The sequence below is a fragment of the Drosophila kikkawai genome, chromosome 2R (genome assembly GCF_030179895.1).
Source record: "Drosophila kikkawai strain 14028-0561.14 chromosome 2R, DkikHiC1v2, whole genome shotgun sequence".
In the NCBI taxonomy this organism is placed as follows: Eukaryota; Metazoa; Arthropoda; class Insecta; order Diptera; family Drosophilidae; genus Drosophila; species Drosophila kikkawai.
In genome coordinates this window covers 11,289,483-11,304,282 of record NC_091729.1, presented here as the reverse complement: position 1 = coordinate 11,304,282, position 14,800 = coordinate 11,289,483, and the positions used below count along the sequence as shown (strand labels likewise).

General features: G+C 41.3%; 1 protein-coding gene across 1 annotated transcript; it reads left to right on the top strand.

The window, feature by feature from the left end:
* The first annotated feature begins 7,257 nt into the window (after positions 1–7,257).
* CAH15 (Carbonic anhydrase 15) lies at positions 7,258–8,562 on the top strand. Its single transcript, XM_017171594.3, has one exon. The coding sequence runs from the start codon at positions 7,361–7,363 to the stop codon at positions 8,342–8,344; it is 984 nt and encodes a 327-aa protein (XP_017027083.1). The 5' UTR covers positions 7,258–7,360; the 3' UTR covers positions 8,345–8,562.
* Positions 8,563–14,800: the final 6,238 nt, after the last annotated feature.

The following is a 14,800-nucleotide window of genomic DNA, read 5'->3' as shown; positions in this document are numbered from 1 at the left end:
AAGGCTCGAACCAATTTAGTCAGGTCACAAACCTTCAAACTGCTTGTCAAACTGCTTATGAACTGCTTACTTTACACTGAGAAAAACAACGTATCTTTAAAAAATAAATAAATACCAATTTTTTCTCTTTTCTTTCCTTGCAGAGGTCTTTTTTTTTTAATTTGAGCAGTTATGTATGTGTGGGTTTCCTTGTATATCCTTCAGGAATCTGGTCAATTCCGTATGCCCCTTTGTAGAGCTCTGGTCGCAGACCACAGCTATCAGGTTATTGTAGCATCTTAGGCATCTTGCCCACAACATTGAAATGCAGCTCATCAAAAACCAGAAAATATGGCTTTGTGCCAAAATCGATCAAGTTGCTGGAGATTGTCAAAAACCCGGCATCTAGTTCTACCTTTTTATACCCTTGCAGGGTATTATTCAGTCAGAAATTTGCAACGCAGTGAAGGAGACGTTTCCGACCCTATAAAGTATATATATTCTTGATCAGCATCAACAGGGGAATCTTTCTAGATATGTCAGGAAGAAATCGATTTTTTTGTCATTTTTGCAAAATTTTATAAGGGGTTACATCATTAAATTTTTTGATTTTGATAAAAAAATGGAATTTTCAAAATTTTTAAATGAAGTATGCAGATTTATTAACTGTAGAAAATCTTGCACAGAACAGTTTTCCGATTTAAAATTAATGCTCTTTTGGCCGAGTTATGATATTTTTAATTAAAAAAAAAAGAAGTTTTTTAATATAAAAAATATACAAATAAATAATACAAAATAATATTTTTCTAAGTCAAGGAATCATTTCCGCCCCATAAACCATATATATTCTTGACCAGCATCAACATGCGAATCTTTCTAGACATGTCCGGAAGAAGTCGATTTTTGGGCCATTTTTTCGAAATTTGATAAGGGGTTACATCATTAAAATTTGCAAAAATGGCCAAAAATTTTCGAATCGAAACTTTCCGAATCGAAATTAATGCATTTTTGGCTTAGTTATGATATATTTTAATTGTTACCTGCAAGGGTATACAAACTTTGGCTGGCCAAAGTTAGCTTTCTTTCTTGTTGTTCATTTTTGTTCAAAAAATTATATAAAAATGACAGGTAAGTATTTCAATAAAACTGAGTATGCAGTTTTGTTAAGCTTAGAAAAACGAACTCAAAACCGCTTTCCGAATTGAATTTCATGCGTTTTTGGCTGAGTTATGATCATTGAAAATGAAATGAAATGAAAATGAGGTTTTTTTTTCCCCAAAAATGATCAAAACAAATCGCACCAATTTTTCAAAAATATGTAAAGGGTACCATCATTAAAATTGAGAAAAATTGGGAAAAAATGAAATTGAAAAGAGCCATAAACGTAGTATGCAGTTTTGTTAAGCTTAGAAAAACTAACTCAGAACAGCGAATTGAGTTTCATGCACTTTTGACTTAGTTATGATTTTTTGAATATTAGTTTTTTTCCCAAAAACTATCCTTTTTTAAATTTAATTGCAGGAAGCTGCCAGGAACTCAAAGCGGATGCCGATGGCGAGACAGAGAGCGTTGGCAAGGAGGATCAGGACGAGGAGGAGCAGAAGCGGACCAGGTGCTGGGGCAGCACGACGAGGGTGCCACCAAGACCGAGCCGATACCACTGGAAACGACCTCCGACATTTCCACATACCTCACCTTTTCTTCTTTTATTTATTTAAAGCTGAAGTAAATAAAAAACCTTTAAAAATTTGTTATTTTTAACTTATAAGGAGGATGCGGTTTTTTTTTGGGTGGGATAATTTAAACAGGCTCAATAGAAGGGCATTCTTGCGGTGGACAATGGAAAAAACATCAAATATTGCAAAATTGCTAGATCAGCATCACTGGCAGTTAGTGAGATGCCATTTTGCCCAAATAATGCAAAATAGCTAGATGAGCATCACTGACAGTTAGTGAGAAATAAATGCAAAAAAATCAAAAGAGCTAGATGAGCTAACTGGCAGTTAGTAAGATGCCATTTTGTCCCAATAATGCAAAATAGCTAGATGAGCATCACTGGCAGTAAGAGAGATGCCATTTTGTCCCATTAATGGAAAATAGCTAGATGAGCATCACTGGCAGCTAGTGAGATTCCATTTTGTCCCAATAATGCAAAATAGCTAGATGAGCATCACTGGCAGTTAGTGAGATGCCATTTTGTCCCATTAATGCAAAATAGCTAAATGAGCATCACTGGCAGTTAGTGAGATTCCATTTAGTCCCAATAATGCAAAATAGCTAGATGAGCATCACTGGCAGTAAGAGAGATGCCATTTTGTCCCATTAATGGAAAATAGCTAGATGAGCATCACTGGCAGCTAGTGAGATTCCATTTTGTCCCAATAATGCAAAATAGCTAGATGAGCATCACTGGCAGTTAGTGAGATTCCATTTTGTCCCAATAATGCAAAATAGCTAAATGAGCATCACTGGCAGTTAGTGAGATTCCATTTTGTCCCAATAATGCAAAATAGCTGAATGAGCATCACTGGCAGTAAGTGAGATGCCATTTTGTCCCATTAATGCAAAATAGCTAGATGAGCATCACTGGCACTTAGTGAGGTTCCATTTTGTCCCAATAATGCAAAATAGCTAGTTGAGCATCACTGGCAGTTAGGGATGCATTTTGTCCCAATAGAGCATCACTGATGCAGATGAGCATCACTGATGCACATGAGCATCACTGTTGCAGATGAGCATCACTGATGCAGATGAGCATCACTGATGCAAGTGAACAAAACTTTTCATTCAAATTGACCGCTTTCCAAACTGGGGTAACAGGCGAACAGAAACCAGCAGCAAGCAACTGAAAACTGGTATAAACTGTTATAAAAATATTTGGGCAAAAATAATAATTGGTATAAACTGTTATATTTCATTTTATGCATTTATACCTATTTGTTGCCGACAACAACAGTTTATGGCAACAACAACCTTTTTACAACAACATCCCTACAGCAGCCCTTCCAAATTTCCGAACATTTCCAAGCAAATGGCCCATTTCCCAAATTGGGGTAACAGGCGAACAGAAATCAGCAGCAAGCAGCTGAAAACGGGTATAAACTGTTATAAAATGTCCAAGTTCCAAACCATTTAGGAGCCGGCGCAAGTTAGTGGAGACTCAAACCTTTTGAATCCAAATTTAGGTGTTATTTTACAACTGCACCTGGGCACACTGAAACTGATCGTCGTTAAATTCAAATTCAAATTTGGCAGTTAAACTCAAATTCAAATTTGGCAGTTAAAATATTTAAAAAAAAAATTGTTTAATTCTAAAAAAATCTTAAATAAATATAAAACATCTAAAAAATGTTAAAAATTGAGGAAAAAAAAATTTTTAATTCAGAAAAATTTTAAACATTTAGAACAATTTTTTAAAAATGTAGAAGAATTGTAAAACATCCGAAAAAAATGTTTAAAATTCAGATAACAAATTTAAAAATTTAGATTTTGCTTTCAAAATAATTAGATTTTACCCCAAACGATCCCAAATAAATGCCGCCTTCACAAAAAAATTGCACATTGATTTCACCATCTTTTATTGATTCATTTTTGTGTGTTCCATCAATTACATTTACATATTTAAATTGCATTTATAAATATTTTAATTATTTACGCCTGCTGCAGTGTTTTAACTAGCCCGGAGCCAAGATCCGATCACCGGCCTCCACTGCCATCGGGTTGAGATCTGTCATCCCAGCTGCTCGCTTCTCCAGCTTCACCTCTGCCGATCAGGTGATCATCAATCAACAATTACAATGAACTTGATGAACTTGTGCTTCCCAGATCCCTGCGCACGCTCTCGTTTTCGCTATTGGAGTGCTGTAAATATAAGAAATAAAGCTATGTAAAATTAAATTAAATTATAGATAAGGTTATAAGAAAAACTGAGTAAGCAGTTTTGTTAAGCGCAGAAATCCCAATGCAGAACAGCTTTCCGAATTGAATTTCATGCGTTTTTTCAACGTATGTTTATCTACTCTCAGATATAAGCTTTTTTTTATTATTCTAGAATTTTGCTATACATTTTATAAAAATCGGACAACTATATCATATAGCTGCCATAGAAGCGATCGGTAAATGTATAAAATATGTAAAGCTGGGAATGTAAAACTGAAACTGTCAAATTGTAAACATAATAAGTATAGGTAAAATTTAATGAAACTCTGTTTTGTGAGTGTTTTCAGAATTTAAATCTATAATTTAAACATCGAAACCAATCTGCAAGGGTATACAAACTTCGGCGTGCCGAAGATAGCTTCCTTTCTTGTTTCCGGCTTATATAGTTTGTTAAGAATATAGACTCCATCTCTGAGGTTCTTGAAAATTGTAATCATTCTTTATTTTTTAAGCAAAGCCGGGTACACCGGTGCAGGCTCCTTCCAGTTACCCCTGTGAAGGGGCAGAAGCTTCAGCTTGCTTCGTGGCCTCTTGGTAATTCTTGGTAATCCAACTTTATAGCAGCGCTTACATTGGGTTGATTTGAGTATGTGTGTCTCTTCTGTGTCCCGCTCCTGGAGCACCCGCTGACCCTGTTCCTCCCACAGCTTCTCTTGCGTCTTGCTTAGAATCTAGAGTGTGTCTAACCCCTTGGAATATTATTAAAATGAAATGATCCAATGGCAAAATAACAAACTATCAAATTGGACCTTCGATTATCGCTGCACAAGTGCTAATATAATCCCCTAAAAGCATTGTCAACTGAAGCAGATCAATAGATCGATTGATTGCGAACTAAATTAGCTGACGAGCGATCGCAACGCTAGATTTGATTTGAACAATCATCCCCAGACCGCTTTCCACCCCTGTCGATCTCGGTTCCTGTAGGCGTTCTTCGGTTCTTGTGCATGCCAATGATACTATTATTTAATGGAACCTCTGGTTCCTATTGAGGCGGAAGCAACATGCACGCACCGAAAGAAGTGTCTTTCAGACGGAAACAAGGACATTATTGTGCCTGGCAAGTAGCAAACATTGTAAACAAGCAAGCAAAACACGTCAACGCCCCTAAGCTGCTAATGAGGGCAACTGTGGCTGGAGGCTGTGAAAACAACACAAAGGTAGTGAAAGGACGCATGCTGCGACAAGGATCAGGATCACATTCGCAGGCAGCTGAGGAGCGCAGAGCGAAAGAGAGTGATTTACAGGGGCAACATGGCCGCAAAACGATCTTGAGGAAGTTTTTGCGGTGAAGGAACTAAACACTCTCACACAGGACCTACGTTGTTCACTTCAAAATCACATACAACCCATAATCCTGACCCTTGGAATGTATGTGAAGCGAGCGAAAGGACATAAGCGGATTGGCCAAACAAAGTTGAGTGGCCTTAATACCTCGTCCCGATCCCTCGCCCTTCGCCGTGTTTGATGTCCTGCGGCGCATATTAACATTATCAGCTGTGCGCAAAAGAGACGGCTGCGTATAGGTGGAGAAAATCCCACTAGACAATGTTATCGGAGCCTAGTAATTGTCTCGTCCTTGTTCTGGCATCCTGGAATAATGTGTGAAAATTTACACCGCACCCAGGGCTCCCGCTGCGCCCGACTGCCAGGACATTCTTCTGTGCGCGCAGTAATCGGCAAATGTGGTTAAGTGATTTAAGAGGATATTATCGAGCCGTGCAGGCAGACAAATCAATCGAATTCAAAGTGAGACAAATTTCGTTTGCATTATCCTGTGCCAGCGATTTCTCTTTGGCTCCATTTTCGCGTCGCTTTAACAGAGTTTCCCCCCACAGCGGAAACGGAAATTTCGTTCGCATGTTTGTGAGTGTCAGCATTGCAGTTGCAGTCATTTTTTCCCGCTTTTATTCACTCTTGGTCTGCAGTTAAGTGAGTTGTTAGGACAATAAGAGAAGACTGGTCAAGGGTATTAATTCAGGCTTTCTTTTACTGAGCGTTTATTGATGCCTTATTTTACTTTTCTAACATATTTCAATAGACAAAATTCATAGTTAAATATTATCAAACACTGATTTGTCCAAATTCCCACTTAAATAACGCTTTGTTCACCGGATATTAAACCATGTAACCAAAACAAATATTGTGTAACGAGCAACCCCCTCGGGCTGCAGATACTACAGCCTCAATTAACCCTAAGCGACCATAAAAATCGAGTCATTCGGTCACAAATGAAAACAACTGCCGCGGGGCCTGGTTCTGTTCTCGCTCAAAAATGTTTATGATTGTTATTCCGTTATTTGGGTATTTTGTTATTCGGCACCCTCTGGCAGGACTCGCCTAACGATGTTAGTGTTTCCGTTTATGCCACATGCTTACCCGTCAATTTGCGTGCAACTCGCATGCCCCAGGACAAGTCCAGGTCCAAGACCAGGTCCACTTTCACAGGCACAGAGCCGAGAGGCGGGCAGGAGAAGTCAGACGCGGACAATTTGTAACATTTGGCAGACGTCAACGCCCTGCACAAGTGCAGGAAAATGAAATCAAATCAAAGCCAAACGAATTGATCAGAAAAATGTCATAATTGAATCGCAGGGGCAACTCACCCCTGATCCCTGTCCTGTGGCTATGGGCGTGTCTGGTTCTTGATAACTTTATGCTAATCAGAGATGGCCGAGAAGTCTCAAGTTACAGGAGAGGCAGGCACCAATCACTATGCTGTACATTCAAAACAATATCAAATGAAACTGTAAACATATCTTAATTAGAGTGGGTCATTAAATAATTTAGGGATTTCTCTGATATAAAAGCAATCCTGAAAAATCCTTTAGTAAATATGATTTGTTGTCGTAGCTTTCTGGGTTTTATTCTTATTTTTATTCAGTCTGGACTCATCACTAATAACTTAATTCACTTAATAATGCGGACCAAGTAGGGGTTCAATATTTTTTTGGCAATTAATTTCGGTGTAATTCCTGGCCGCTGCACAAAAACTTGCCGGTAAGCTGAAAATAATTTCCGTTTGGCTCCTAGTGCTCATTTCGCCTATTTTGTACATACAAAACTAATTAATTTCCCAAAATGCAACAGAGAAGGGTTCGTATTGGGTGAGGGAAAGGTGGGAGGGAGCAGGAGCATCGCGCGGGAGCCTCACAGGATATTTGTGCAAGCAATTTCCGCCGCCGAAGAGAGTTTTGTGCGTAATTAATTTATGCAAAATACAAATGCAAACAAATTGCAAATGTTTTCGCACAAAATTGCTGTCCGCCCAATTTGTTTTCCAAAATAATTAACTTTTCAGCGGGTTTAATTAGAAATTTTCTGAGCCAGGAAGGCCAGTATTTTGCTATCACCCGCTCTGTAGCTAGCATTTCCCCCCCAAAAAGTTTCCCTGCTTGGCTTCTATTTGGTGTGAGTGATGCCGAAGTAGCTCCTGTGCTGAATGGACAACTTATCTAGTTGGTTGGACACCGATCTCGTCCAGATCGTAGCCGCCGTTGTGGTGGCCTTTCTGGTCTTGGCGATCGTCCGCACGACCACCGAACTTTGTGAAGAATGTCCGGATGAGAGATTGGAGGGGGCAGCTAGGAATGCACAGAATGAAAGGGGTAATCCGGATCTAACATCCGGCAGTTACGGCGACGTGGCGGAATGCGGCCCCCGAGGCTCTCAGAATTCCTTTGACTACGACTGGATCAGGGGACCACACACCTGGAATGCGCCATTAAACAACCAGAGCCCCATCAACATAGATGTGGGCTGCTTGGAGATAAAATATTTTGATACCCCGCTTATGTGGTCCCATTACGACGACATGCCCCTGGGCATCCGCCTGGAGAACAACGGGCATACCCTCACCCTGCGAGCCGCTTTCCAGGGGCCAACGCCTTCCATCTACGGCGGGGACTTGCTTGGTCGCTTCCACTTCTGGGAGATCACCTTCCGCTGGAGCTGGTTTAGTTTGAACGGGTCGGAGCACACAATCAACCATAGGCACAGTCCACTAGAGATGCAGTGCCTTCACACGGACGCCGACAGCCAGCACTGCGCCTCGTCCCAGGGCGTACTCGTGATATCCTACCTGTTTGATCTGTCCGAGGACAATCCGTTCCTGGACGTGCTTGTCCAGCATCTGGTGGCCGTGCAGCAAGCCGGCCAGACGGTGGAGATTCCTCCCTTTCCGCTGGGCTACCTGATGCCCGCCTTCCACACCGAGTTCTTCAGTTACCACGGATCCCTGACGGAGCCACCGTGCCACCGCGGGGCGGAGTGGTTTATCCAGCCGGTGGCCTTGGCCATTAGCGAGCGCCAACTGAATGAGTTCAGGCAGCTGAGGGACAGGCGTGGAGGACGTATTGGAAGAAATGCCAGGCCGGTGCAAGCACTCGACGATCGAACGGTCTACGTGAATCAGTATCAAGCTTGACCAGGAATATTTCAGTTTCTAAATTTTATAAAAAAAAAGTGAATTTTATATTTCATATTTCTTCATGCAAGCATTTCTGCAATTTATCATGAAATTTGTTATAATTATAATTAATTATAATCAATATTAATTTAAGGCAAAGATTTAAATTTAAATAATAGGATTGAAATTGTATTTTGATAATCAAAAGTAAATTTCCCAATGTTTCATCCCCTTTACCGAGCTTCCCTTAGCTTCGAGGCCTGGTTAATTGGTCCTGGTTGTGGTTCTCGTTCTGTTTCTGTCTCTGTCTCTGTCTCTGGTTTAGGTCCTGGCCAGTCTTCCGCACAATTTCCTGGAGGTTGCCGTTTGCTGGGCAAATAGTGTGCTTATATAGTAATCCACTAATTAGTCGTTCAAAGAGCATTAGCATTAGAATTAGTCGTGGCAGGGCACTGGGCCTGTTCCGCTTCCTGTGCGCAAAATCGCCGCAGGACACGCATGCTCTGCGAGTGTGTGTGTGTGTGTGGGTCCTGCGTCTGTAATTTCGTTAGTGCAGCGGAAACTGTTGCGGACATGTTTGCCCTGGGATTGGGATTGAGATTGGCAACGGGAATGGGACTGGAATGCGAATCGGATTGGGTTTTGGGCCTCCTGCGGCGAAGCACCCTCATCTCCTCTACCCGCTCGCCCCGCTCCCCTCTCCTTCGATTACAGCTGCTGCTTGGCAATCAGAGTTCCAGTTTCCAGGCTTATAATTATCGGTTGGCGCCTAAACATAGATGGAAATTTTCGAGCAGCGACAACGGACTATTGCCCTGTAATTAGTTTTTATCCCGGAGTCAGAGTCAGAGAGGACCCGGCCCGGATCGAATGCAATTTTGAGCCTCCACATGGGACAGGGCATGGTGCATGGAGCAGGGGCCTCGACATCGACGACTTGTTTAATCAATGGCAGGCCAAGTGAATTCCCCTGCAATTGCATTTGCTGCAAATCAACGCTAATGAAATTATACAAACAAGTTCCGGTCTGTGTCTGCATCAATATTTGTGCTGTGCGCCCATTCGCAATTTGCATGTTTTGAAAACTTAATTGAATTGCAATTTCCACAAATAAAGCTTAATTTTTCGGTCGCGCTTTTCGTTTTCGGCTATGTGTGCGGCGACCAGCGACATTCACATGGACAAAACCATTTATTTTTTGGCAAAACTAAAACTTTTGTCTGAGAAATGCAATTAAAAACGGATAATTCCATTTATTAATGCTTGATATGCAAATTGATTGCACAAAAAATGTTCAATTAATATGAAAATGTTTGTTAGAAAATTAATGCAATTTTTCCCAGAATGGCAATAATTACTCTCCGTACTTGAGTGTGTGTGTGTGTGTGTGTATCGGGTGATTGTGATTATGTTGGTGTTGAATTAGATGAAAATGACACACTAAAATGCAAATAATATGCAAATAATTAGTTAGAAATTCTACTACGGCATCAAAGTAGGTGATCGAAAATGTAGAATAATAGATATAGAAGCAATAAATTTGAATATTCGCAGGTGTTTAAAGGAAACGAATGTAAAATGAATGAATATAAAGCATATATCTATTTATAAAATATTAATATGAATATATATATATCTTTACCTAACAGCTGAAAGTCTTACATTCTGTTCTCCCAAGTAAATTTAACGTTACATTTCGTAATAGTAATATTAGTATGAATTACCTAAAAAGAAAACTTTATTTTACAGAATATAGAATGCAAACGAAATGTATATGAAGCGTAATCGTTCTTTATCAAAAGACAATAGAAAGAATAAGATGCGTAACGCCATACGATTTTTGATGCAAGCAGAATTGACCACCTTTGTGCGTTACGCGTCTTATATTTTATATTATTTAAGACTTTTCAATTAAATTTATAAATTATTACATATTAATTAGATACTTTATTTTCTCTTTCTTCTGGTTAATAACATTATTAGACACATCTTTCTTGCAATTAAATTGTCGTAAACTAATTACACTTTCTTGATTTAATCCTGTGAAGCTCCAAACAGAACACATTCAAATCAATGAACCAATTGCCTGCCGCACTTAACCGATTCCCGCTCCAAGTCTTTCAGTCGCAGCAAAACAAACATATCAATCAACATATTTAATTGATTGTAATTAGAATAAAGCAGGCCAGATCCAAGTCCTCCAGTAGCTGGAATAAACCCAAGCCAGTTGAGCCCCAGAAAACCGAGTCAAGCTAACCACCTCTTGTCCCACAGCAATCTTCCAGCAGTTTGTGCTCCACTGAAAATGGCAAGAAAATGAAATTAGACGAATAGAATGACGATGTAAGTGCCATGAAAAGACGTTAAGACGCTCTGAGCCAAGACGCTCGCTGAGGCAGAGAAAGCGAAGGAGGTTGGCGGGTTGGGGAGTTGGCTGCTGCTGCTAAAATTGAGGCAAATTGCATTTAAGTGTTGCCGTTTTCATTTAGCCGCATGAATATGTATGCGGAGGATGCGAAGGATGCGAAGGATGCTTCGTGGAGCGCAGGGTGGGTGCCAAGTGGGTGGTGGAGCGTGGGTGCCTTGGCTCTTGCTTTTGTGGCATGCAAAATTGAATGAATAATTGAGAAAACGAGCGGATGATGGCATTAGTGTGTGATTGTGGGTTCTCTTACGTCGTGTGTGTGTGTGTGTGTTTGCAGCTAATGAATTTTAATTGCTTTTATTAAGGCACAAAGAGGATGGATGGTTTGGGAAGACGGCAATGGCAATGGCCGCATCAAAAATCCCTGTTCAATGTTAATTGTTAATCATTAAATATTGTTGCTGGCAAAATCAATATGGCGGCTGACGATTAATCAACGCCATTTTGTAATTATCTCGCTGGAATATTTAATTCAATTAACTCTGCGGGCGAGCAGTTTGCTCGCTTTTTTGTCTTTCTTTCTGACAATGGAAATGAAAACAAATAAATTTAATTGAAAACTGTTATTGCAACAGTAAGCGTTACTAAAAGCAGAAAAAAAGCGTTGGATAAAAAGGACAATAACAAGACCAGAGCAGGCTGAGGGACACTGCCACCACCACACATGAAAATTAATTTGAATGGAAAACTCGGTCCTTGTTGCGTCGAGTCCTTTGGCCGGGCCCTTCCCTCTCGCTCCGCGGCGCCTGTCTCTGTCCCTCAGCCCTTTGGCGCACTTCCTTTTTCAATTAAACGCCACCATTTTCCATTAACGAATTTGCATGTGTGTCTGTCTGTGTCTGTCTGCGCTGTGTCGGTGTGAGGCACTCACTCTCACACTCACGGGCGCCGCTAAGGAACGGGCTCTCGTTATCCCTCGGCTCACTCACTCACCCTCACACACACACATGTCTGTATTTCTATAATAAAATTAAATTAGAAGACCAGAAAATTAAATCATCAAAGCTTGACGTCTGCCGGCAGCGTCGGCTGCTGTTGCCTCCCGTGTGTGAGTGTGTTCGAATGTGTGTTAGAGTGTGCTCTCTCACCAACACTCACACACTCGCACAGCCCAATTTGCAAAAGCGACAGTTACGAGTTCATTAATTTTTCCTTTTTTTTTTGCCTCTCTTTCCGCTTTGTGCTCTGCGGTTTTCCCCTCCCTCCTGGCTCTCCAGGACTACTCTCTCTCTCCACCCCCTCAGCCTCATCCCTCTCCCTCTCACAGTTTGTTGCCATCTCTTTCGGGGCTGCTCGCTTTGGCAATGGTGTGGCAGCATCATAAATTAAATTCTTCATCAACTCAAACTCGTTAAGCGCCAATAAAGTGACAGAGAGTTATTTTCATCACTTTTTCAATGGTCTACCACAAGGCAGGCTGGTGTGTGTGCCAGTAGGTGTGTGTGTGTGTGTTTTGGTTGCTCACTGCGCCGACGCGCTCTATGGCCAGAGAGCTAGAGAGTGAGAGAGTGTCGGGTTTTGGCCACGCCCCCGCTGGGAGAAAGAGAGAGCGGGCTATCGAATGGGAAATCTGGAAGGAGGAGGAAGTGGAAAAACTGGTTCTTCTTTCCAGCTGGAGAATGCCCTCTTTTTTTTCAAAGCCACTTACGCATGCGCAGACTCATTTAGATTTCAATCCTCCTCCAGAGATAAGAGGATTTCGCTAAGTGCAGCCAGGAACACAGCTGCCAAGAGCGCGACGATCGGCTGCGGCAATTATCCACATACTCTGCCACGGCCCACTGGGCGTATACTTAATCTGACTGAAATAAAACATTCATTTCTTTGCTCGCTTTTGGCACACAATTCGCGACGGAAAGTCGCCGTTAACTGTTTAACGATAAAAGCAAACTAATTAAAGCCAGCGAAAGGAGGAGAAATTGCCACATAATAAAGCAAATTAAAAGCAAATTAATTTAAAACAAAAAATGGTGGGGGGAGCGAGCAGACGAAGCAGCGAGTTAACGTTGCGGATGTGCCGCAAATGAACGCGACGCACACACACAGACATTAACCGGGGCCAAAGGATACACAAGGAAGCGCCAGGGATACAGCTCGTCCGCCTGTCGCTCCACTTCAATTAAGCATCGCGCCAACATGGCAGCCTCTCACAGATACACACGCACACCCACCCACAGACTGGCGGCACACAGACAGACACAGAGCGAGCGCACAAGAGTCTCCACAAACTCACACATACACCCATACAGTTTCAGGACGTAATTACGTTTGGCAAGCTCGTTATGCGTAAGAATAAACGCGCATTAAGAGCTCATTAGTTGGCACAAATCGAATCGCAGGGCCAAAAGGAGGCGGCCCTTGGAGTGCGTGTGTGCCGTGTGTCCTGGCTATCTGGCATTTTCATTTAACGTGTAATGGAAGATAGCGTAAGCGGGCAGAGAGAAGCTGAATGAACTGGACCGAAATGAACCGAAACGAAATAGTAGTGGAGCTCAGGGGAAAAACCACAACTCATGACAACAGGTAAGCTGCAAGTTGCCCGAGAAATGTTAATGGTAATGGTATTGGCCACGCTTAATGGCCGCCCCAAACTGGCTGACGGCGTCTATTACCCTGCTGACAATCAAGTGTCGGGAATGGAAGGAGACTTTCACGGGGCCGAGAGGGGTTTCCGCTGCAAAGAACAGGGCCTGTAAGTAAACTGGTTTTGGGAAAAGGTAGAACTTGATTAACTATCTATATTTTAAGCCATATTTTGGTTTTGTTAAAACACTGGAAATTACTTTGTTCATGTGAAATTTAAATATGGAACAACAGAACATATTCTTGTTAAACTATCCAAAAACTATAGAAAAAATCTGTTGTATTTCATTAGGATCATTTATATGAGTAAGCTTTGATTTTAGGGATAAATTTATATGTGAATTTATTGCAAGCTAAAGAAATTCAAATATATTTTATAATTTAGAAACCTATTAGTTTCCCTTAGCTTTAGATATTAAGAAAATATATTTTGTTTAACACTTATACAACTTTCTAGTGTTAATTTGAGAGTCTTAAACCGCTAAACTTCTTACTTGGTCGTCTTTCAAATAAAATAAGGAATATGGTACAATGATTTAAATTTAAAATTGTATTTAAACTATGTTAATTATAAAATCTTAGTACAATAACCATGTCAATCTAGACTTTATCAGAAGCTCTCTTGAGAAGTATTTTCATAATAAATATAATTGAAAAAAAATTGTTTTTGAATTTATCACTGATATTATTGATGATATATGTATACTCATAATGCTCACCAGAAAATTAAATTAATATAAATAATCCAGTATCCAGCTTAAAAATTCCCAGACTCAAAAACATCCAGCAAAAAACTAGCACGAGAAATAAAATCCCTGACCTCAGCCGCTTCCTGAATGCTTTTAAGTTTATTTCCTTGACAAATGCCGCTTGCCGCAATCAGTTTGCAAATTTGTAACAATAGCAGGATATTAACAAAATCCACTTATGTATCCGTTTTAGGTTTCACGCTCCTTGGGTGAAGCGCCAGAGCAAGACGGAGCCACTCGTGCCGATGGGAAGGAATGGAGACAGGGTGAGGAGAGAGCGAGAGCGAGGCGGCACACACACTTTGTGGCCTGAGCCCAAAATGGTTTTCCGATGCAATTGTGGTCGAAAAATCTGTGGCAGTAAAGTCATAATTCCAGGGCGGAGAAGTGCAAGGACTTTGCTGCCTCCTGTCGACAGGACAGCTGAGCTGAGGGCAGTAAGTGCAGTTAGTTTATTTTATTACGCAGCCGACAAACAATCCACTTGGCTGGGCCCATTGTTAAGGTCTCCGGACTATGGATCACAGCCGGGGTTGGGATGTGTGCTCCTGGCGAGTCCTGCGCACTCTCACTCGCTCTCCAGCGAGCTCTCTGGGCCGAGCAGGCTCCGCCCCTCGAGGCACACACACGGACACGCAGAACGAACCGTGCATATATATAGGTGTGGTGAGCTCGACCGGTTTCCAATTTGATTTGGAAACTTGAGCCCAAGCCGTC